This window comes from Actinia tenebrosa, unplaced genomic scaffold (assembly GCF_029948245.1).
Source record: "Actinia tenebrosa isolate PJP-AT-01 unplaced genomic scaffold, QUT_ActTen_1.0 PGA_scaffold5__44_contigs__length_20552954, whole genome shotgun sequence".
Classification (NCBI taxonomy): Eukaryota; Metazoa; Cnidaria; class Anthozoa; order Actiniaria; family Actiniidae; genus Actinia; species Actinia tenebrosa.
The window spans coordinates 18904978-18930646 of NW_028292582.1; the positions used below are offsets into that span (position 1 = coordinate 18904978).

Below are 25669 nucleotides of genomic sequence, written 5' to 3' on the forward strand. Positions count from 1 at the left end.
GAAGTCAGATGATGAACCAAAAATAAATATACAACTAAACTATAACTGCCTATTTGACAGTCATTAATATAAATCTCGGGTATCTTATTACCTGAGAAGCACCCTAAGAGGTGCCAGCTTACTTTCTGGTGGTCCTTTTCATTTTGTGATACCCTAAGAGGTATGACGAGCATCCCGACGACTTGGAGTACCCTCCCCCCAACGGCATGTTAACTATAAAAATGATCGCATTTGCTATCCAATATGGCGACAAGATCAACCATGACCGAAAACAATAGTCATAAGACAGGCACATTGTCAATAGAAGTACCAAAGTTTCATACCTTGATAAGACAAATGAACGTATAAAATATCTATTACCAAAGTACTGATGGCGATCTGACTCGCGATCCATGAATGTGTCAAGCTAAAACGACGTTTATAGTCTCCTCTTAGATCACCGGATAAGCAACCTTTCTGATGTCAGGTCTTTCGAGGGGTTTTTTAGGCTCTCCTGTTTTCCTCCTTCCCTAAAACTCTGACTTAGATCAGCCCAGAGGTTGTTTCAGGGTTCTATCTGTGAGTTAGTCATGCCCTGACTTAGATCAGCATAGAGGTTGTTTCAGGGTTTAATCTGTGAGTTAGCCATGCCCTGACTTAGATTAGCCCAGAGATTGTTTCAGGGTTCTATCTGTGAGTTAGCCATGCCCTGACTTAGATCAGCCCAGAGGTTGTTTCAGGGTTCTATCTGTGAGTTAGCCATGCCCTGACTTAGATCGCGCAGAGGTTGTTTCAGGGTTTGATCTGTGAGTTAGCCATGTCCTGACTTAGATCAGCCCAGAGTTTGTTTCAGGGTTCAATCTGTGAGATCAAGAGAATATTCTCTTTGTTGAGAATAGTTAACTTTTACATACATTTATTCGTTTTGTTTGTTTCTTACGATTTCCTTGACCCCATGATTTACCAGAAATTAATGATTAAACATAGCAATGAAACTTGATCTAGCCTTATGCAATAAAAGACACTCGCTTAATTCTTAATGAAACGACATGCACGTGCCTACGAGCCAACGATAATTTTGCCATGAAGACTAACTTAGATGCGTGATTCGCCACCAGATGTAAGTACAATAAATTCTAAACGTATATACTGTTTAAGTGTAAATATTTCCCCAAAAATGTAGGCTAATTTAGGAATTATTGTTACATTTTAGCGAACCTTGTACTAGCTTGAACCAGTTTGAACTTGATCCACGAATTAAACTTGAAACAGATACGAGTGAACATTTGTCAACTAGCTCTAACAAGCGTATCGTATGGTGGTAAAATAGACATTCCCCCGATATCTCTAACAGTTCGATCTGAGGAGCAAAATTTAAGAGATAATCCCGGCCTGAATTCGATCAATAAAGCCCCGAGTTTAGAAGCCCGTAATTTGACACCGACCGCATGGAAGATAAAAAATTCGAGGAATCGGATTATGGACGCGCGGCGCTTCCGGAACGAGAAAGGGAAATTCCGAGAAAATCCGGCCGACAGGCAAAGATAAAGCTGGAGCACACGGAATACTTCCAATTAATGCGAAAGGAAAGACTAGTTTCTGACCTCAGGGGTTCTGAGACAGCAATTGAAGAAATAATACAGAATATCCAGCAATGTGACGCCGTTTCTCGCCCAGCAGGGGCAAAATCGGCAATCGAAAGCCTCGAAAATGAATGGGAAAAATATCAAGAAATTTACAGCGATCTCGCCAAAATTGTTGTAGACACCACCGAGCTACAAACAATGAGCACGAAAAATCAAAAAATTGTTCGACGAATTTACGAACAAAGAGAAGCTCTCATACAAGTTCTGCAGGAGTCAATGAATGCCCCCCTTCCCAGTGATAAAGTCCCGTGTCCTACCCCACAGGACGATGCAAAGTCCATAATGTCAATGAAATCAGGAGCAAGTAAATGCTCCTCTACATCCTCAAACGCGCGCGCTGCCGCCAGATCCGCTAGGATTGCTAAGCTCAAGCTAGAACAAGCAATAAAGAGATCGGAGCTAAAACAGAAACAGATTCGAGAAGAGGCGGAGCTGGAAAGGACCAAAGTCGAGCTGGAGACCAAGAGAGCCGAAAGCGAGCTGAAGGAACACCTCCAGCAACTGCAAGACGAAATGGAGTGCGCCAATTATGAGGCCCAGCTGCTAGAAGAAGAACAAGACGATGAAATGAGACAGAGAAAGGAACTGGAATTCGAAATAGAAGGACAGTACAGCCAACAAAAAAAAACTGCAACAGAGGTTAAAGAAGAAAATATACCACCGGTGAAGCCAATTGTGACATCAACGCCGAACAGAGACCAGGACCTGGATGAACGTGATGGTCTTGGGGGAGATGATCTCCGCCAATCGACGATACCAAATACCCGCCAAATCCAAGCTGGAGGAGAACAACGGTATGACGAACAAAGGTCATACTGGTCCCAAGACCCAAGAAATCCAACCCTGGACCAGACTCTAGCTGCTACATTGGTGCAAATAAATCAGCAGCTGATGAGCGCCATGAAGCAAAATTCGGAGTCCACGATGGTCATGAAATCGATGATGCAAAGACAAGGGATTCCGAAACCTGATCCCCCTAAGTTCTCTGGAGATCCTGCTGAATTCCCGGTTTTCAAGCTGAGAATGCAGGACTGGCTAGAGGAAAAGGGCCTGACAGAGAAGGAAAAGATATCACACCTGCTGAGCTTCGTTGAAGGAGACCCAAGGGAAGCCATCACTTATTGCGAGATAGAGGAAAACGGATATGCAGAAGCCATGGCGATCTTGGAATCTCAGTACGGCCACCCTGCAAAGGTCGTCCGAGCATCTATTAAAAGAATAACAGATGGTCCCAGGATCGAGAGAGGGAACAAGACTGCCCTCACGAAGCTTCGCAACAACCTCCAGACCGTCATCAAGGCCCTTCGCCACAACAAAATATACCTCTACGAGATGAACGCATGCCATAACATAGAAAGGGTAATCGACAGACTCCCCCTCCACATGCAGGTGGAGTGGGCTAAAGGTGTCCCTAGAATTCGCGACGAAACGGACACCGGCCCTGACCTCAGTCATGTCTTTAGCCTGGTAGACAAACAAGTGAAAATCATGAATGACCCTCAATTTGGTCATATCTTGAGCAATCATCAAGCCTCGAGTTCATCCATGAAACCTGGCAAGATGAGCACAGCCTTGAAGCCCATTACAAGCTACCGTAAGCCACTATCCACCATGGCAACCGACGTGAAGAAAGAAAGAAAGACCTGCGTGTGTTGCAAGGGCCAGCATGATTTGAAGGACTGCGAAGTCTTCCCCAAGAAATCAACTGAAGAAAGATGGACCCTCGTAAAGGAACAAAAGCTCTGTCATCTATGTTTGGCTTCGGGTCATATGAGGTACCAGTGCACATCAACAGAAAGGTGTCTATGCAAGGCGCCCCTACCCCACCATAAGCTGCTGCATCGAGATCACAGACCGCAACAAGTTGTCAGCCAATCCCCGCAACCCTCCGCACAACCTGCATCAGAAGTAGTTAGACGGAAGGAGATCGACACGCGAGCAACCCTCAGCCAGAAACAAGGTCAAATAATCCTGCTACATGTGGTTCCAGTCCGAGTGATAAGCGACGAAGGCAAATCCGTAACCACTTATGGTCTCCTGGATAACGCAAGTCGAGGGACCATAATCTGCTCCCAGCTCGCGGAAAGGTTAGGCATTGACGGCCCCAAGCTTCCAGTCTCAGTGACCACAGTCCTTGGCACACAAGATCGCGAATACAAGGAAGTATCCTTTAAACTACAAGCTGCCGAACCCAGCGACGAAGATCCCGTTTTAAACGTGGAACAAGGCCTTTCTGGCGAACTAGAAATAAAGGAAAGGGTGCTGCCACACGAGATAGTTCTAAACCAGCACCCACACTTATGTGACGTCAGCATACCGGAAGTAGACTTAAAGAAAGTGACACTGATTATCGGCGAAGATGTGAGAAATGCGCACGCAGTTAAGGATGTTCGATCGCCCGCAGACAATGAACGGAGTGGATTATACGCTACTAGAACAGCACTAGGCTGGACGATTGCTGGCCACACGACAGGTGCCCCAAGCCCCAAGAAAGAAACAAGCTTCAACTTCACGGACACGAATAAAGAGCTTAGCAACCAGCTGGAACGGTTCTGGAAGATAGAGAGAGTAGGAATTGAGGACCAAACAGACACCTTGAAGTCGGTGGAGGACCGCAGAGCAGAAGACATCCTTCGAGAATCCACAAGGCTTGTGAATGGACACTACGAGACGGGTCTACTCTGGAAAAAGAACGATCCTCATCTACCCAATAACAGGAAGCTTGCAGAGTCTCGACTGAACAGTCTCAAACGGAAATTTCAACGCGACCCAGATTTCGAAGACAAGTACAGAAAGGTAATTCAGGAATATGTACAACGAGGATACGCAAGGAAGCTGACTCCAGATGAAGCACGATCGACTACTCCAAAGACCAACTACCTGCCACATCACGGAGTCACAAACCCCAATAAACCAGGCAAGGTGAGAGTCGTCTTCGACGCAGCCGCTAAATTCCAGGAAACCTCCCTGAACAAGAACCTGCTACAAGGCCCGGATCTGTCAAACAGTTTGAATGGAGTACTGATGAGATTTCGTCAAGAAAGGGTAGCGGTAGTGGCAGACGTCGAAGGCATGTTTCACCAAGTCAAGGTAGCACGCAAGGATCAAGATGCCTTAAGATTCCTTTGGTATAGTAACGACATCGATGGACCCCCTGACGAGTATGTAATGACGTCGCACATCTTCGGAGCGACAGACTCTCCCTGTTGCGCGAATTATTGTCTGAAGAAAACAGCAGAAGATAATACAAGCAGTTTCGATCCCGTTGTCATCCAAACTGTCCTAAGGAACTTCTATGTTGACGACATGCTGAAGGCGCTCAAGAGTGAGGAAATTGCTATCAAAGTCGCGAAGGACTTGATATCCCTACTATCGAGAGGAGGATTTCGACTGACGAAATTCACCTCCAACAGCCGTGCAGTCCTGGATTCGATCCCTAGCAAGGAAAGAGCTAACCCCACCTTGGACCTAGATTTTGATGATTTGCCAATCGAACGCGCACTTGGCGTGCAGTGGAATGTAGAGCAAGACACCTTTGGCTTCAAGGCTGCTAAATGCAGCAAGCCTAATACGATGAGAGGCGTACTATCTTATGTCTCGTCTTTCTATGACCCACAAGGCTTCGCCGCCCCTGTAGTTCTCCCAGCAAAACAGATACTGCAAGAGTGCTGGAAGGAAAAGCAGACATGGGACGAACCGTTGAAGGGGAAGCTGCTGAAAAAATGGGAACGTTGGAAGAACCTGCTGCCTATTATGACTGAAGTCAAGATTCCACGCTTCTTCTTCGGAATTCCAGCCGACGTGGATTTAGCTGACATCCAACTACACCATTTTTGTGATGCGTCCGAAGTAGGTTACGGCACTGTTTCCTATCTGAGGGCGACCTATCCGGATGGAACACTATCTTGTTCCTTCGTCCAAGGAAAGTCTAGAAATGCCCCGGTTCGTGCCCCAACGATTCCAAGAATGGAACTACAGAGTGCTGTCCTTGCTTCTAGAATGGACAAGTTCATTCAGAGAGAACTAGACATGCTGATAAGCAAGACGCTATTCTGGACCGATAGCACCATCACTCTGTATTGCATCTCCAACGAAAGCAAAAGGTTCCAAACCTACGTTACCAACCGAGTGAACGAGATAAGAGAAGCCACTGAAGTAGCACAGTGGCGACATTGCCCAGGAGTGCTGAACCCCGCTGATGACTGTTCAAGAGGTCTAGACGCAAAGCAGTTCATTGAAAGTGAAAGATGGCTGAGAGGACCCCAATTCCTCTGGGAAGGTGAAGAAAGCTGGCCAAGTCACCATGTAGAAGACATCCCCGACGACAAACTTGAAATAAAGAAGGAGAAGACATGCCTTGCAACCGAGACCGATGCAGCTGCAACTTCGGTTCTTCACGAGTTACTCGCAAGATACTCAAGTTGGTCAAGGCTGCGCAAAAGTGTAGCATGGATAATCAAGTTCATCAATTGGTTGAAGGAAGGAAGAAAGAAACCGAGCCACCGGCGACTGACAGTCAACGACCTCAAGAAGGCTAAACAAAGAATCGTCGCTATCGTGCAAGCAAGGTCCTTTCCTAATGAAGTCCGTGAACTTAGCCGAGGGAAGTCTGGTTCCCAGACACGAGTGAAACCTTCTAGCAACATAGTAAAGTTGAAACCTATGATGAATCCAAGTGAAGGGGTCATGCGTGTATCGGGACGAATCAGCGAGGCACCAATAACGTACGATGCAAAGCACCAAGTGATCCTACCCCAACACCACTGCGTCACCGAACTGATAATCAACCATTATCATGTGAGGCTCGGTCACTGTGGACCAGAACACTTGCTCTCAAAGGTAAGAGAAGAGTTTTGGATCGTCAAGGCAAGAGCTGCGATCAAGAAGGTGCTAGGAAGATGCTTCATCTGCAAGAAACAGCATGCAGAAAGGATGTCACAAGAAATGGCAGACCTGCCCAAGGTAAGGGTGACGCCCTACGAACCGCCCTTTACCTACACCGGCATAGACTACTTTGGCCCTTTAAATGTAAAGAGGGGTCGTGGTACAGCAAAGCGCTACGGTTGCATTTTTGTCTGCATGACGACGCGAGCCGTACATCTGGAGTTGGCGCAGTCACTAGAGACAGACGCATTCATAATGGTGCTCCGACGCTTCATCAACGTCAGAGGAAGCGTTAAACAGCTGAGGTCGGACAATGGTACTAACTTTGTCGGAGCAGAACGCGAGTTGCGTGCGTCGATCAGAGAATGGAACCACAAGACCATAGAAGAGGAGCTCCAGCAGCATAACTGTGAATGGGTATTCCACCCACCGGGTGCATCCCATATGTCCGGAGTATGGGAAAGACTGATAAGGAGTGTCAAGCGGTCGATGAAAGCTATACTCGGTGAAAGGACGGTAGATGAAGAGGTGCTGAGAACCGTACTCTCCGAAGCGCAAGCAATTGCGAATTCCCGACCGCTGTGCCACAACTCTGACGACGTCAAAGACTTGGAGGCGCTGACACCCAACCACCTTCTGTTACAACGTCCAGCTGTCACTCTTCCTCCGGGACACTTTGAAGATACAGATTTGTCAAGCAGAAAAAAATGGCGACAAGTACAGATCCTCGCGAACCATTACTGGAAGAGGTGGGTTCACGAGTACTTACCCACCCTGCAAGAACGCCAGAAATGGCTCAAGCCACGTCGAGACCTGACAGTCAACGATCTAGTACTGATTGCGGATGATAACGCACCGAGAGGTCAATGGCTTCTTGGTCGCGTTACTCAGGTGTTCCCTGGTAGAGACGGACGGATTCGAAGTGCAGCGATAAAGACCAAGAACTCAGAGTTACACCGACCAATAAGAAAACTCTGCCTATTGGAGGCATCAGGACAGTGAAGAAAGAAGAAAGAAGAAAGAAAAAAGAAGAAAGCTGCTATGCAGATAAGACAATTATATGCTAATGACGAAACCCTGGTTTCCTCATCGGGGGCCGGGATGTTGAGAATAGTTAACTTTTACATACATTTATTCGTTTTGTTTGTTTCTTACGATTTCCTTGACCCCATGATTTACCAGAAATTAATGATTAAACATAGCAATGAAACTTGATCTAGCCTTATGCAATAAAAGACACTCGCTTAATTCTTAATGAAACGACATGCACGTGCCTACGAGCCAACGATAATTTTGCCATGAAGACTAACTTAGATGCGTGATTCGCCACCAGATGTAAGTACAATAAATTCTAAACGTATATACTGTTTAAGTGTAAATATTTCCCCAAAAATGTAGGCTAATTTAGGAATTATTGTTACATTTTAGCGAACCTTGTACTAGCTTGAACCAGTTTGAACTTGATCCACGAATTAAACTTGAAACAGATACGAGTGAACATTTGTCAACTAGCTCTAACAAGCGTATCGTATGGTGGTAAAATAGACATTCCCCCGATATCTCTAACACTCTTGGTGAGATCTCATCTAGTGACCTAGATAATACCAAAAACAAAAAACAAAACAACAAAAAAAAAAAAAAAAAAAAAACAACAACAGCAACAGCAACAACAACAATGTGAAATACTGAAATATACGGACGGTTTCTGCTTACCTTCCTCTCCTTTGCGATAAACGTTCCCATATTTCAGAATTAAAGCCTGCAATCCAGCATAACAACTTTCTTGCGTCCCAACCATCCCGGCCTTTACCCCAAATTTTAAATTCTCGATGTAACGAAAGAAAGTTTCATTCACTTCTTTCAGCTTCTCTTCCAATTCTTCAAAGTCTTTTACATTTGAAGGTTTAAAATTCTGCAAGTTATTTTCAATATAGTACGGCATATCACAGATAGGGTTATAACAAAAACTGTCTGGCCCCATCATCCAGTCTCCATTATAATAATTCCCTGCGTATGGGGTCGAAAATACAAATTTCACGAAGAACGTTAATTGGAAGAAAGCTTTGATTTCTCTCTCTTTCATCCTATCAAAATTTACTTTAGTGTTTTTTATCTCCTGGTAAAGTCTTCTCGCGGCATCGGTTCGAAGTTTAATCTTTTCAGGAGAAGGGTCGTAAGATTTGTATTTCTGCTTCAATTCTTTGACAGAGATTCCTTCTGTCTTGGTGAAGTATCTTTCTGGATGCATCTCAAAATAAGTGTCCTTTGCTTTCTGCAACAAATTTGGAAGCCCAATACTTTTAGCTTCCTCGGAATAGTCACAACTGGTTTTTACCGATTTGGCTTCTGGTCTTTTATTTCCAGCGGCAAAAAATATTATCCCAGCAATGAAGAAGACGAAGCTTAGGACTCCAAGAACGATGACAATGATGAGAACTTTTTTCTTTGTCATTTTGGGTGACTCCAACCTGGAAAAAAAAGTATTGTTCAATATTTAGCATAATATTTGGATTTATCTTTCATTTAAAATAGATAGTTGTAGAGGTCGAATCGTTTATCAATGAGATGATTTATCAGGAAGGCCATTTCTGGTGAATAAATTTTCAATTCCTGTTCAGCCGACTCCGATTTAGTGGCTGTATATTATTCAGTTGTTGTAGCCAGACATCTTAAACGGAAAAGCATTGTTTTTAACTATTGAAACTCTTGAAAACTTAACTCTAAAGTCGGGTTCAACATTTTTTTAGTCTTGAAAGTAAATTTGCAGTTTTAAAGAATTTTGAAAGTTTGGTAAATCAAAGCGAAACAAATTAAGAGAAAATTAAATATTCAGTTGTTTCTTCTACATATATAAAGGAAGGCACTGAGAGAGTGAAAACCACAAATACTAATATCATGAGCTAATATTAATTTTATACCTTAAAATCATGAAAATAACTGTATGAAAAAATTGGAATATTCTTCTCGGTTTAAAAAAAGTGTTTATACTTACCCGAAAGATCGCGTTTGAATCAGAAAAAAAGTTTAAAAAAGCCTACATCAAATCTACAAAAATCATCTTACAATGGCCGGAGGATACTAACATGAAAAACTTCTAGCTACACGACAGTTTCCAGTTTCCAGTTTATTTTATTTTAAAAGCTGAACGCTTTTCCTCCCCAAGTTGAATATGAATATATACCCTGTAGTTTCAAGTGATTTATAGTCTATGTTTTTAACTAAAACCCAGCCGTCAAAATCAATTTGTCAGGAAAACTAAAAGGCGTGTTTCCGAAAAGATGGCTCCCAATCGTCAAGTGGTCTGTTGTTCGAGTAATATTGTCGATAACAACTCATTTTCCAAATGTGTTTATTTTAGGTGCTAAAGTTTATTTAAGGGCTATCCTGTACTTAACCACCACTATAAGGAAGTTTTTCTATTGTGACGAAGTTGATTCCTTGAATTTTACTCTTGTTCGGGAGAGTAAGATTATTTATTTTATCTATTTTTAAAATCTTCACTTTAATCACATTAAAAATATCTTTGAAGGGTGACAAGCCTCGACAAAAGCCAAAATAAATTGTTTGAAAAACTGTATGATTATCAAATTATTTATGTAATGAGTATTTCTATTTTTTTCGTTCGTTTTGCATTTGGAAATTTCCAAAGTTTTTGCTTATATTTTGCTAGTTTATAAACATAAATTTTGAAATTCTAGGTGAAACCAAACGGCGATATCATAAATCAGACGAGAGTGTCATGTTTGGTAAATACAGGAAAATTGAGAGAATTCAACAATGGAGTCTCATGCATTTTCAAAGAAACGATTTATCAAGGAAAAAGTTTGAGTTAAGTTTTGTGTTGCTGCTATTTTTGGAGCCCACCCACATCTTAGAAATATTCCTTTGAAAGTCCTACTAACTCTCAATTACACTTACAATTTAATATTCCCGTAGCCTGCGTCACATACGGAATTTTCTTCGTATTTATATTATTTTTTTAATATTCCCGCAACATGGAAATTCTTTTCAGAATTTACCTATATAAAAATAATTTTGCAAAACATATATAAAAAAACAAACTGAGTATTTCAAATAATTGAATTGCTTAATAGTATATATATATATATAACGCGTAGAGTATTTAAGAACAGAATTCATTCTGATAAAAGGCTTATCACTAGTTATAGCCGAAACGGACACGAGTGCGCATGCTCTGAATCCGTATGCAAATTATTCAAAACATATGGTAAACTTGACTTTCAAACATGCCTGATAAATTGGACTTCACAAAATGTCAAAACTTAGTGTCCATGCTTGAAACTTAAGGGTAATTCTTTCATATTGTGTTTGTTAATACCGTATCTTGGTCTGCAAAAGTATACTCGCGAAATTTTTTGTATACTTGGAGAAAACAAACATTTATTTTCTCACTCAAACTTTTCAAAATTCTTAGAGAACGTGCTGAAGAGCACGCATGAGCAAACGTTTTTCCCTGGTGTCGCCGAAACGTCGTGTTCTTAAATCTACGCGTTTTATCCGTAATCTTATCAATAATTTAATAAATTGCTTAATCTTTTGACTACTAGTATTTTTTTAAATAGTAATCTCAAAAACAAATGATAGAATAGAACATTCATTTTACGCGTCATAGTGCCCGGCAAAAATCGAAGTTGTACGTTGATTTCGTAATAATCAAAATATGAGAAACTGGGCGTCCTGTGGTGCTTGTTACCGCAAAGGATTAGTAACCATAAAATTGTTATTTCGGTCTCAGTTTAGTTGATATTGTTTTTTATTACATTTGAAAGGATGAGGGAACGATAAATCTTTAAAGCTTTTCAATACTATACTATAAATGAATATTAAGCTTCGTGGGCGTCCTGTGGTGTTAGTGACCGCGAGGGATTAATAGCGATCAAAATATTATTCCAGTCCCAGTTCCCATTTTAGTTGATATTATTATTCCATCTTCAGTTTGCTGAGTAGATATTGTTTGCTATTGTGTTCGACAGGATGAGAGTACAATAAATCTTGAAAGCCACATTTAGCGCAATATTAGATTTATAGCTCATGTCTTTACCATGTGGGGGTCTATTTACCCCTATTCATTAACTCTGTTTTCCACCTTCTTGAGATAGATGAAGAGTGGTTGTCGATTGAACACGATGTAGAAAGGATAGAAGCTTCAGGAAATTATGATAAATGATCACCAATAGACCATTTTAAATCAGTACTGAAACTTTGAAACTGTGCCCAGATAAGCGTTGGTTTCTCGTTTGAGGTCGGCCAATATCGACCGTATTGTATTACAGCCAAAATATTGCGTTTCTAATTTTCATTACTGCGTGTGGCATTCGCCTTGATGAAGAATTGTGTTCAGTTTAGTCCATTAAATTTAAAGTTAAATAACGATCATTACTCGAGGGCAAAATCACTACTAAGATTAAATGGTTTGTTGAAGTTTGTTGAAGTTTTAAAATAAAATAATGGCAGGAAAAATATCTAAGGGAAAATTTATTGTATGTACTAGCTTAACTGTAGGGAAAATATCGAGTCCACAACTGAAGTTTAGAAAGCAAAGAGGTGGTTATTATAGGTGTCCATTTTAGCACGTCACAGTAATTGTAAAGACTACGTTGTGTAGCTCTCGTAGAAGCTTTGACAGTCCCGGGCTCAGTCAACATTCTACTGTACTCTGTTTGGTAAAGACGACGTGGTTCGACCTGACTGAGTTACAATATTATATACATCATGAAGGCTGAAGGTTTCTGCACGTCAGTAACAGGTGACATAATCTATAGATTGAAATATTGGAAATGCGGATTGCTTGAATTTTTGCAGCTATACATTTGTATATTGCATCTTGGTAACCAGATGGAGAAGAGAATATTAAGTTAATTAATATTCTCTTGCTTGAATTTAAGTCTCATCCTCGTAACTACGCGTATGATGACTGACGGTTGTTCAACTCGAATTTCAAAAATTACCGCCATCATTTGCTTCGATACACTTTTCAAAAGAATTGCTTTCGCGACAAAAAACTTGCGCAGAAATTTCCTACAATTTGCGGCATGGAGAGCGCGCTGGCGCTATCACTAAAACAGTTTCGCGCTAACACTAATCGAAAAAGCTACATAGTAATTAGTTTTTGAGGCTGATGATAATATTTCGCGACTTTTCGTCTCTGTCATGTCGGAAGTTCTTTCACAGCTTGGACGGCTAACGAATCATATCAGTGTTAAACTTATTTTAATTATGAGTTTAAAAACCCTAAATTCAATAACATGAGAGTCGATAAAAGTATACAGAAAACAAATAAACACAAGATAATTGAAAGGGAAGTACTTAAATAAGGGGACTACTTTTTCAAACACGAAGCGTCATCAAAAAGTTAAAGAAAATTAAAATATGGAGTTTCGGGTTTGAAATCATCAAGGAAAAATTCGTTTTAATGATGAAAATCTAATTACCCTCATAAGATATTTTAGTGGGAGAGGATTAGTTTAATAGGATTATTTGCCGTAGATTTGATGCCATGAACTATAAGCCCATCTTCCAGTCTGATACGTTGAAGATTACCATCTCACCGACTATAATGTACGATCAAAATGAGTGAAATTCAAAACCACTACTCTCGCTCATTTTCTGGTTTATTCAAGTATTTTATCTCGAAAAATTTGTCATTGAAATCATAAAATCGTTGCTATACTATTTTTTCTCAAGAAAAATATTCATAGGAAATAAAAAATAAATAAATAAAATAAGAAAATTGTTCTCAAAAGCGAGGCATTTTCAGTGGCTTCCTAACTTGAAAAGGTTTTTCTATAGTCGAAAAAGAAATTAAATCTTTACTCAGAGTTTGTCTTTAAAACCAAGACAATATGAAGTAATATTTTCTTGCTTTAAACGTAATAACTGAAATGCTACTTTAATGCCCCTCCAGCAAAAGCTAAAAATGCTACAAAAATAGAACGAATTATAAATTGAATTTTGCATTTTTTTGACTCACCTTTCAAAGGCTACCCTCGGAAGCCGAAACATTTTGGTGCTCATTTGGTATGGCTGAGTATGAACGAGAAAGTCAGACGTATTTTGTTTATGGATTTTTAGATGTCACTACATTTCATAGCTTAATATCCGTTGTAATTGAGCTACCATCTCGAGGCACCTCAATATACGACTGGAACTAATCTTATTGATTATTCCGAAGTCATGTTACACTTTGCAAGTTCATTTGAAGGGCTTTTTAGCCGTACGTCTCCCCCGGCACCTAGATATTTTGATGATTTATCGTGATCTTTTGAAGATTATCAAATTGGTTCCATATATTAAGATCTTCCCTTGCCGCAGGTCTCAGTTTTTTCCCTAAGTAACTCTATTTTTTCTCGACAAGAAATCTACAGGGGGAAAATAGAGCGATAACTTTGCAATCATGTTGTATGTGAGGCTAATGGAAAAATAGCAACAAAAAAAAAACAACAAAACAACAACAACAACAACAAAACAACAAAAAGACAAAACAACAACAACAATTTTTCTCTATATAACTTGTGCCATCTCTATTTTATTTTCCTGTCATCAGTCTCGCATCCAAGATAGATAAGTTTCTCCTGTGCTACAATGCTATACGACAGAAAATGGTATTTTGGTATGGAAAGTTTTAGCATATAGAAGTTTAATAGTGCACCGTCATGTGATAACAGCCACGAAAGAGGCACAAACCTTTTCCCCCTGGAAGACTGAATTCTTTCTCATGTAAACTAGATTAGACCAGATTCAATTGTTCCTGCCTCCAGTCATGGCTGCTATCACGTGATAGGAGTTCAAAGCCTCTATTTAATCTTTTTGATTCATTTCCGACACCAAAAGCTTTTACCCGAGGAGCAGATTAATAATAACGAAGAAAGTGACAGGTCTCATCAAACTAGGTATTGTATGTAACGGTAATTTGGCTATTCAGGGCGTAAAATTAATAAAAATTATGTTGGCAGAAAGAAAGGCTGGCTTACTTTTATTTTGTTTTTCGAGTGCTAGGTAGTCGAATTCATCCAATCACTGTTCAGCACGAAATGGACTCGACCGCGTGCAATTCGTTCAATCTACAGCATAAAGCACGAAAAAACTCCGCTTTATCTAATCAGTATTATGCACAAAATTTGTCCAATCTTAGTACTAAATAAATGCGCGTGCATGCAATACTACCATTTCGAGTTCGCCTTTGCTCAGTCTTAGCTTCGATTGTGTACAAATGTGTTCTTTAAGTAAGGAATGTACGTACTACGGAACAATACGAGTTGTTAAAATGCCACGGGTTTTGGTTGAATAGCTGAATATTATAACGCATAAACGAGACTAAGACTGAGCAAAGAGAACTCGAAACTGGAGTATTCAACCAATCGGTGTTTACCATAAAATAAACGCAAGACGATTTCGCTAGATCGTCGTTGTCCATTCACGGTCGTCCAATCGCCGCTTAGCATATCAAATCTCGCCGAAGATCAACCAATCAGTGCACAACCTGAAGTTGATGCGAATCAATGATAGCCAATCAATTAAATCTTCACAAAAGAATCAGCACAAATCATCATATCCAATCATCTCCTAGCTCGAAATTGATGTGGGTTTTTTTTAACCAATCAGCGTGCAACATAGAATAGTCTCCTCCTTCATGATGCGATAGCAGCCCAGCTAATAGTTTCTTCGTTTAATCTTGTTAAACATCTTTTATCTGTGTTTTGAACTATTAAGCTCTGTTGGATGTTTAATTAGGAACTAGCTTACAGCACGATTTCTCTTTTCGATAAGTTTATCAATACATCTATTTTCACATATCGGACTTAATAATGTAATGTAAACATCAAAGAGTTTGTAATTATAATAAGGAATAAAATAATAAAAAGCGATAGTGGTTGTCTAGTTCTTGAATTAGAAGTTCAGTATCAAGGCGGAAAAGAGCTAGAGGATGCTTAGATTAAAATTACAACATGATTAGTAAGATATAAGAGCTAGTCAATGTAAGATTTTATTGAACACTCTCAAATTTTACCTTGCTTCTGACGCTTTCATTTTCGATAACTTCTTTTTGACCAACGTAATTAATTGCATGAATATATCGATAAGCTACGGAAGGATTTAGACACTGACACACTTCAAAGAATTGAAAGCAGCTACAATCTTATATTTTTTATCTTCTTTATTTATCCTCAATATGAAATTTGTAGAACAAGTAGCGACAAAAAAAAAAAAAAAAAAAAAAAAAAAAAAAAGAATCAAACGTGAAAAAACATCATTCAATTAGCTTATTCAGACTATTTTTCATCTAATTCTTTTCTATCTAACATGCTAACATGTACATCTGTCAATAGTTTAACGACGTCTTAGTTTCTGATGACTACCTCCGTGAATTCTGCTTCTTCTTGAAAATGTTGAAGATAATAAAGTAGGAGTTCCGGGATTAATTCCATTATTTGTACTAATTATATGATATTTTTGTTATTCTTCAGTTTTGTTATTAAAGATATTTTTCTCCGAATGTATTTTGGTCCGGCAATGATGTGAACACCAGTGTTTGGGATTTGTAACCTGACTTCCATAACGACACTATCTTCAAAGGTTTATTGTTACTGCCGCAAGTTTAAAATATTTTCATTACAAACGCTCAAACTAGTTCTAAACAAAATAGACAGAAGAAACTTCTATCAGAAATAATGTATTTTATATAATAAAGAGAACGAAATTCAAATCCTTCTTGAAGAGGAAGGGTGTTTGAGTAAATTCAATGAAATGGAATAAGGTAGATTTATTGATAGAACGTCCGCGAGCATCAAACCACTTAAAGGCCATTGAAATCGTTCCCAGCAAGAGCTAGGAATCTTTAAGTGAAGGTCAAAACATCAAGATTTCATTATTCAAACTAAAACAAGCTAAAAAGTTGGTAATATTGAAATGGAAAAATGTAAACATCGGTCGCACTTACTTTAGTATTTACCAAGTCAGAAATATTCATGGAATGAATGAAAGTTGAGCCCGTGTTTGCAACCTAAGGCTTTAATCAATCCATTTGAACCCCCTTCTCTTGCTTGTCAAAAGATGTTTTAGATTTCCAAAACATAGGGAGTGTTTGAGTGTTGAAAAAGGTGTTCACAACGCTAGAGGCTTTGATCTTTTATCAGATTGCAATGATGCGTTCAAAATGTGAGACGCATTAGTTAAAAAGGCAAGCACCATATGTTTTGCCCAAAGGCGTGGTAGCGATAATTTTTGAATAAGATTTGCAGAGATTAGGCTTAGGATGGATAGATGGATTTATGGATAGATGGACGGATGGGTGGAGGCAGGGAGGGAGCGGGGAGGGAGGGAGGGAGAGAGGGAGGGAGCGGGGAGGGAGGGAGGGAGGGAGGGATTGATGGTTCATCAACCCCTACGTACGTAATTTCCAAAATAATTTACAAACAGCTTTTTAGCTTTCTATGAACTTTGCACGTCCTAAAATATTTCTAAAAACATCAACATGCCCTTAGGCCTGGTCTTATAAAAGGCAAACCACGTTAGGGAGCTTTAATAAATACTCTTCAAGCTGTTCGCAAGAAAAGAAAGTTTGATTTGTGAGTGTGATTTACGGTGCAGGCCAGAGTCAAATCTTATAGCCAGCGAACAGGTTTTTTATTCAACCCTTAAATCCTTGAATCTGTGGGGGACTCCCACGGAAATTTTTAAAAATGACCCTTAAAGGGTACCTATGTCTTGTCTAGTTGACCTGGGTCTTGTCTAGTTGACCTGGGTCTTCTTTAGTTGACCTGGAGTCTTGTACATTTGGGCGTGGCAACTAATGATTTTCACACCTAAAAGGTACCAATTATCTATGGTCTGAAAATAGATATCCTGAATTACAACTGTCATTCTGGCTGTCCTCAATATAATCTCGGGTATCTTATCATCTGACAAACACCCGAACTGGTACGGGCAGTCATTAGTATAATCGGCTTGGGCATCTTGTTACTCTGACAAAACCCTCAGTATGAAGAGGTACTGGCTTACTCTTTGGTGGTTTTTTAAATTTTGTGGCATCCTCGCCCATTTCCAATATTGGAGGAGTACCTCCCCCCCTCCCCCCGGATGATTCATGAAGACTATGATGATAATGATGTCGTTGATAATGACAATGGCGGTGATGATCAGAAAAGGTGAAAAGGCGAAGGGGTGGTTAATAGCGATGATAATGATAGCAAAAATGATTTTAATGATGAATGATGGTGGTGATAAATATTAATGCCAGGTGTGTATCATAGCAATGTTTTGATTTTAAAATACGGAATAAGTGGTTCCAGCCCCTCCCGTCCGAAGCGTCACACTATTTACTACAAATTATTTATAAACCAGACTAAATTTTAAAATGTGCTTGAAAACAATAAATTCTTGATCAATATGATACATTTTTTTTCTCATCCAAAATAAGCTGTGAAATTCGAAAAATTCAGCACTCGTCTCGTGTCCCACTCGGTCGTAAGCTAGCAACGCCTGTGCAAAACATGCTTTTGATTTCCCGCCAAATATTTTCCTGTTTACAACTAAGAAATCCTGCCTTAAAATTATCTTTTTTCTCGAAAATAAGAAGCCTTACACATTACAGTATGCCTCCGAAAACTAAAGCAAAGGTGAGGGAAAAATTTAGCATTTTTTGCTGAGCATTTTTTAACCTGTCGCTACCTGTCAATGGTTTTTTTCCTCTTAAAGTTATAAGTAGCTTAGGCATTTGAATCTAAATCCTTGATAATTTTAACCCTTAAGCTTATAATTTATGCTATTTTCTCTTACCTTTTATCTTCTGCTCCCATTTTAAGGGTTTTATCTTATATTGGAATTATAAATTTGTCGATTTGGTCTTCAATGTTTCGCATCTTTGCAACTCTGAGCGTGGTCGACTACAATCCCAGTTTAGTTATTCATCTCCTGCCAAAATTTAAGCCCAGCTGGAACCTGGATTCCATTACCGTGTAGCTCCAAGCTGTTTATGTTTAGATGAAATATTCGGCTTTTTTAATTTGAGCATTTTAGGTAAAATAAAATAGGATAAGAGCTAGACAATAATTTTTAACTGTTTACGCTTAGACATCGTGGAGTAATTGATCGATGAGATCATATGTTAAGTGCCCTTTATGCCCTCTCGAAGATCAAACAACATTTTGATTTTGAAAATTATTTCTTTCCCAGTAAATGGTATTTTCATTCCGACTTTTTTACACCTGTTTTGTTTATGGTATATTTGTGAAAACGTTTTAGATGTTTGTCTTCACTTCTGTTGTTGATATTCTTTTACAAAATTAATTCAAAAGACATCTGTTGGGAAAGAGTATTTTGGTTTGTGCTGGCTCTAATGCGATGTTTTTCATATCATTCAAACCACTTAATATGGACCATGGAAATATTATTTTCATCAATGCACTGCCAAATGAATAGTAAAATGGCATGCAAAATTTACTGGAATGACCTCCTTTTACCATGCTCCTTTACTATGGCAGGCTACATTTTTTTCTATTTCGAGCCCTGGATCGGGCCAGAGGTTGTTTCAGGGTTCTATCTGTGAGTTAGCCATTATTTTGGTCAGCCCAGAGGTTGTTTTGGGGTTTGTTAAATTTCAAGGATTGGATAATTTAGAAAATAATAAAATGAGATAAAAATACCATTTTTGGAATTTTACTCTTTTTCTTCTTCCATTAAACACAAGTTACAACTACCATAATCTTGCATATATTGACGGCACAAATACTTCAAAAATTTTATACTCTGTAGGGAAGTAAAAGATCAAAAGACAGTTCAGGAGATGAAGAAGCAAAACCTAGCAAAAAATCCAAGAAAAATATAGAAGAAAATAGTGCTGAAAGTTCTGGCTCTGAGGAATTGGATTTAACAGAAGATTGCGTGAAAAGAGGAGACAAGTAAATACTGCTTTTTATTATATAATTACCAATGAAATATCTATCTTTCTCTATTTCGAAAAATTGATATCTTCACATGTGAAAATAACATGTTATTTTCACGTGTGAAAATAACACCATTGCGATGGCTATTCAAAAATACACGGAAAGAATTGCCCGAAAAAGCCAAAACATACTTCATTGATAATTATATAATAAACAGAATATTACATGGCCGCTTGGAGATACGAAATTTATCTTCTCGTGTTGAAAATCTCTCACTCGTTCGCTGTGCTCACTCGTGAGAGATCTTTTCAACACTCGAAGATAAAATTCGTATCTCCGCGCGCCCATGTAATATCCTCTATTTAACCCTGTTTCACACTAGCGTCGGAATCAAAATTGTAAGCAACATACGCAGAGTAGTGTACTGTTCATTAACAATGCTTGTCTTTCTTTATACTGGTGATAAATGCGATATTAAGTCAGAGTATGTTGTTTCCGATTCTGATTCCGATGCTAGTGTGAAGCACGCTTTAATACACTAGACCACAATGTTTGATTGGCCAAATTTTATTGACATATTTTTCTTCATTTTTCTCATTTCATTCAGCAAGATGCAATGAAAACAGGGTTAATAAATTTGGATAAATTATTGGAAATTGATTTTAAAAATGAGATATTATTTTCTGACAGTTTTTTGACCACAATACCCCAAAATGCAAAGCATAATGGGCTATAGGAAAATGCAGAGAATAGGCCATTTGCATGATGGCGTCATTTTACAACTACTATCAAAATGAGAATTTTCTTTCTTATTGAAATTTGTATTTTCTAATGAGAATAGTAGGGCAATTGGTGCTAATTAACTGAAGTTCAAGTTCAAGTTCACTTTATTCCACATTGTTTACGATACAATACAATTATTGGATGATATTAATTCATTAGTGATAAATAATTTCTTTGTAAATAAACAATTTGTAGTCATATGTGTAGTTGTGTAGCAGCCAAAATAGCAAGTGTGTTCAAGTTGGCTGCTATCTTTGCGTAATTTGGTCGATTGAAATGGCCATGCACTGTCTTGTTTCTTTGGAGTGACATGACGCACTGCCAGTCAATATCGACCGCGTGTGGCCAATTCTTTTTAATAACCACCAATTGTGAATCTTTCAAACTCCAATACAAACACAAACACTGTTTGAATTTTGAGCTTAACTACAATATTGTTTAATAACTTAATGACTTTTCTGAGCAATAGAAGGTGTGCAAGGGATTCTGGTAGTGGTAGTAAATGATGCTATTAATAATGCAAGCAACCTATTCAAAGTTTTACAGCTGCTGTGTGGAAACTCTTTCTTCCCATTACAGTAATACATTCTTGGAATTGTGGATATGGAACAAAATGGTATTGCTATAGTATGCTTTTTGTTTTATTTTTTCTGTTTTATTATTCCTCTAATTTTTGTCCCTCAGACATAGTAATTTTAAGATATCTTCATGGAACGTCAATGGTGTGAGAGCATGGTTGGTAAGTAGATATCTTTACTCACAGTTTTACTTTTAATTCTCATATTTATTAATAATTCATGAGCAAACCAGCCAATCAATGGGCTATTTTTGGGTCACATGATGTTACTTGGAACCTGGTAAAGTCCTGTGAAAGGTTTGAATTCAGTCTGTAGTAACTGGAACAAAATTAATTTAGTCCTAGGACTGAATTAATTTTGTTCCAGTTACTCCAAGTCGAATAATTAATGAGCATGAGCATGAGCACTCGGCTGTCCCCCGGACTGGAACTAATTGCTTGGACTTGAAATCCTGTCCAGTCCTCATTGTCGACTTTGAAATATTATGTAAAATCAACCCTTTTTCTACAAAATTACATATTGAAATATTTTTTCACAGAAATGCAAACCAAGCTCTTACATCATGCGAGAAAAGCCAGACATATTATGTTTGCAGGAGATAAAATGTGATAAAAAAGATTTCTCTAAGGTGGGTAGCAAGCCGTGAGACTGGATTAATCAATGCAAAAAGAAATACTACACAGGTGTATTTTAATATACTGCTTAATTAGCTTATGGCCACCCGGTTAGCTGAGTTGGTAAGAGCCTCAGTCTGTTGTGCGGGAGGTAGTGGTTTCAAGCCTCGGCCATCCAACACTCAGGGTCTTAAATGAGAAGGTGCTGCCCTCGTAATTACATCTGCAAATGGTTAGACTTTCAAGTGGCTCGGATGACCATGTTAATGGACGTCCCATTCCTAATTAACTAATGACGTTAAAAGAGGACCACAAATTTATCAGTTGAATTACTGTCAAGTGTTATCTTCCATAAACTAAGTAATTTTTTTGGCGCACATTTTCCCATTTCAGACCATCCTTCATTAGCTTGTTGTGCTTAAGTCAAATGGCCAAAGTATTTATTTTTAGATATGTTTAGTTTTGTAATTTGAGTGAATTTTTCTTCAAAGGAAGCAAAATTTTCAGGATATCACATGTACCTGAACTCTGCTGATCAGAAGGGATATTCTGGTGTCGGGTAAGACGATGTATAATGCTAAAATAATGGCTGATCAGCCACCTGTTGATAACCAGCCAAATTACTCCATAGTTTTAGCTTGGTCATAAATAGGGTATGCAATTTCACTCAAGTTCTAAGTTCTTCCTGAGTTTATCGCATTCAGTCAAACTGTTGAATAGTTAGATAAATGTATCTAACTTAGATAACTATTTAGTTGACGTCACCTAAAATAGTAAAAGCGCGCCAAATAACGGTCATGCTAATCCGGGGGGTTGTTTTACGAGAGAATGAGTGAATACATTCATTTGTATCATTGTTTCTCCCCCTGATCTCAGTAGCTGTTTACTCGTAGTTTCAAATTTATGTGAGGTCAGCTAAAATAGTAACTAACTTATCTAATTTAGGTGACATAAACTATTCAACAGTTTGACTGAATGCACTCTATCTTTCTTTATGCCTTATTATATCTTTTGTCATAAACAGGGTACCCCTTTCAGAATCACAGCAGAACACCCCTACCCGAATCCTGGTGGAGTACCCCCCCCAACCCCCCAGGACAGCAAACCCTCTCTAAGGCAACACTTTCAGGACCAGCTCTTAGTGTCCCCCAACATGACCCAGTTTTTTACTCAACCTTTGAATGGCTAATAGAGGTGTCCGTCTTAGAGGAAGTTTCTTTACATGAAATATGGGCAAAAGACCTCCTCAGCTCGGACTAATGTTGTCCCATTTCAGACCACGTGTCATTCCCTTGAGAATAAGATTCTTTGTTGGAGTCACATCCATATTCATGTGTCTTCTCATGTGCAACTGAGTGCAACTGTTAAACAAAGAAAGGATACTCTAGGGAATGACAGGTGGTCTGAAATGGGACAACATCACACCTGAGCTGAGGAGGTCTATTTAGCCTTATAGGGGTGTCCGCATTGATGGAGTTTTTTTATTTTTTATTTTTTATTTTTTTATTTTTTTATATATTTATTTACAACTTAAAGAGTAGCACACTAAGTGTGCTACACGAGATTTTTCTACAACATGATTTATATTTTATGATTTACATCTTTTTTGCATCTCATGATGAAAAGTTTACATCGAAAAGGTTGCATTGATGGAGTTATCTAAACCTTGTTTCTGGCTAATGTTATTGGTCAAAATGACAGGCAAGGCAAATTCTGGTATATCATTGTCCATTGATCTGTCATTATTTTAAATAAACATTACCAAACCAATTTGATTTGTAAGACAAAGGAATTATTTTATGCCAGGTAATGTCTGGTCAGAATATTGGAACTTGCTTAGTCAAATCTTGGTCATTTTGACCAATAATATTGAGCCAAAAACAAGATATGATCAAACTAAGGCTAATTTGTACAATGATCATGACTGGCAACTGAATGGCCTTCTATGTGTGTCTGTATCTTCACTATGATTTTTACATACCTCAATTATTTTATTCCTCAGAATTTTTAGCAAAAAAGAGCCCCTGGAAGTAGTAAATGGCATTGGTAAGATAAGAATCATTCAAATGAAAGGGCAGGTGAAATCTTTAAATGACAAAAAAATTCTTAAGACCCCCCACCCCCCTTGAAATCCCCCAAAATATAACTATCCCCCTGGGCAGTCTCTAGTAGCTTCTTCTTAAAATTTTGCATCCCCCCCAATTCTTTGAAAAAAATGTTCAAACCCCCTCCCCCCCCCCCCCATTTTACTGGTAAAATTTTTTCTGATCCCCCCTAAATTTCACCTGCCCCCCCTCTGCCATACATTATTAACGCAGCCTAAACATTGGTAGATGCATATTTTTGAAAACAGAGAGATAGACAATAAAGGTACAGGGAACCCATCAGATCAATTCGTTTCAACTTGAATCTTTCCAGGGATCGAAGAGCATGATAATGAAGGTCGGGTTATCACGGCAGAATACAAAGACTTTTACCTCGTCAATGCTTGTAAGTCTTATCATTAATGTCTCCCTATGTCAGTTAGATCTCAATGCTCCAATTTACAGTTCCATTCAGTGACCACGAATAATATTTTGTCGAGGCTGTAGTTTCTGCACATAGTTTTATATTAGTTACTAGTCATTTCTAGCTTGGTATTACTGGCTAAAATTAACAGCATGGCAAAGTTTTGACTGGATGAGTTCCAATTCTGGCAGGAAATTGTCCAATGGCCAGCCGTTATTTTCAGCCCGCTCCATCCCCATCAAATTCTAAAGTTATGAACCCAAACGAAAAATATTACGTGTGCAGACTTGGATGGCCTGGGGGCTGAACTGAAGTGTTTTGTCCAAAGAACAAAAAATTATTCCATTTGTAGAAGTGTTTCACAAGTGAACTTTCTTTTCAAATGTTAAAATTCCCTGAATCATAAAATGGAAGTCCCGTCTCTTTCAGAGACGTTAAGAAGCATAAATGGCCATCATTTGCGACTGCCATGATGACCTCCTTCCTAAATATAGTTGATTTTCCTTTTTTTAGAGAAAGCATCCTCCTTATAATGAAATCTTTAATATAATGAATTTTTTTTTATTTGTTCAGATGTTCCTAATTCTGGGCGTGGTTTACCAAGGTAAGTCATTTTTGATCAGTTTACATTACATGGGCTTTCTGTGGTGGCTAAGAAGCGAGGGACCTGTTCATAGCCTTCTTTGAAATTTTGTAGGATTAGTTATTGTCTTAAAGGCTTTCAAATATATTTTGAGGAAATTTGAAAATTAGGCTATTCATATCAAACATTGAGTGTCGTATTTCCCTGTGTCTGTTGTCTGCGAGGCAGACCCACGCGTTAACATCGTCTCCGTATCCTTCCTCGATTTTCCAAAGTTTTTCTTTTTTGACTATTCTTTTTTTTTCTTTTCTTTTCTTCTTCAAAAATGTTCATGTCGAATTCGTTATAAAACGATGGCCTTTTTGTTTGCCGCTTTTCCGAACAATGCAAATATGGAATTGATCATACCATATATGGTAGTAATAAATTATGCGTTCGGTGTGTATATAATGAAGTAGAGAGAATAAGAGAAAAATATCAAATGCCCTTGGCAGGACATTTCATATTCTGGCTGCGTTACCAGCGTGGTTGGTCCTTGTAGTGTAGTGGTTAACACATCGGACTAGAATACCGAAGACGTGGGTTCGAATCCTGCCAAGGGCATTTGATATTTTTCTCTTATTCTCTCTACTTCATACCATATATGGAGTGAGCTTTCTCTACCCCAACTTCGACACTAAGCATATAGAGTAAAGCTTGATATGTTGGGCAAAATTCCAAGCTCCTTGACAATTTTTTTTTTCGGTTTTTGTTTAGACTTGAATACCGACAGAAGTGGGACGTAGACTTAACAGCTTACCTCAAGAAACTGGACAAGACAAAACCTGTAATATTGTGTGGAGACTTGAATGTGGCACACAAAGAAATAGGTATGGTGGACGTCAATCACAGCGTTTCCATGACATTCCAAAGACGCTTGTCCTTGAAACCTCTGCCTCTTCCGACATTGTCATGTAAACTTACTTTTACTAGCATGTCCAAGCGCAAAAGCCTCCACGATATTGTCATGGAAATACTTTGCTTGACACTTTGATTGACACCAATAACCTGTTTTGTAGCAACGTCAAATTGTGCAATTACACGTGGTATAAATGGTGTTAGATGGTGTTAAGGTCACTAAGTAGTTCGGACATTGTTCTCGGATTTCCGTACGAATGTACCGACTTTAAATCAAATAATTTACTTGGTTTGT

The 25669-nt window shown here is 38.7% G+C and overlaps 3 protein-coding genes across 7 annotated transcripts in view; 2 read left to right on the forward strand and 1 right to left on the reverse strand.

Annotated features, from left to right (window-relative positions):
• LOC116303595 (uncharacterized) overlaps positions 1–18403 on the reverse strand; it is a 26723-nt gene extending 8320 nt beyond the window's left edge. For 2 of the 4 annotated variants that reach the window (XM_031713167.2, XM_089037680.1), the window contains exons 1-2: positions 13501–13640; positions 8223–8977 (exon numbers count right to left, since the gene is read on the reverse strand). In XM_031713167.2, the coding sequence (XP_031569027.2) occupies positions 8223–8977; positions 13501–13544 (799 nt within the window). In that variant the 5' untranslated portion in view covers positions 13545–13640. Of the gene's footprint in view, positions 1–8222; positions 8978–9501; positions 9631–13500; positions 13641–18305 lie in introns of those variants that run through there. The other 2 variants (XM_031713168.2, XM_031713169.2) reach the window with 2 other exon arrangements.
• LOC148906807 (uncharacterized) lies at positions 872–8007 on the forward strand. Of its 2 annotated transcripts, none has more exons than XR_016121284.1 (2): positions 872–7844; positions 7938–8007. XR_016121284.1 is itself a non-coding variant. In XM_089037673.1 (2 exons), exon 2 carries the CDS (start codon positions 1428–1430, stop codon positions 7509–7511), a length of 6084 nt encoding a protein of 2027 aa, XP_088893799.1. In that variant the 5' UTR covers positions 872–1099; positions 1193–1427; the 3' UTR covers positions 7512–8007. The 2 variants fall into 2 exon arrangements, 1 of the variants encoding a protein (XP_088893799.1); XM_089037673.1 differs by having other exon boundaries at positions 872–1099; positions 1193–8007.
• LOC116303599 (uncharacterized) overlaps positions 18030–25669 on the forward strand; it is an 11618-nt gene continuing 3978 nt past the window's right edge. The window contains exons 1-9 of the mRNA XM_031713173.2: positions 18030–18145; positions 19281–19426; positions 20879–20933; positions 21311–21400; positions 21878–21945; positions 23389–23432; positions 23805–23876; positions 24468–24498; positions 25234–25346. Coding sequence (XP_031569033.2) covers positions 18122–18145; positions 19281–19426; positions 20879–20933; positions 21311–21400; positions 21878–21945; positions 23389–23432; positions 23805–23876; positions 24468–24498; positions 25234–25346 — 643 coding nt within the window. The 5' untranslated portion in view covers positions 18030–18121. The remainder of the gene's footprint in view (positions 18146–19280; positions 19427–20878; positions 20934–21310; positions 21401–21877; positions 21946–23388; positions 23433–23804; positions 23877–24467; positions 24499–25233; positions 25347–25669) is intronic.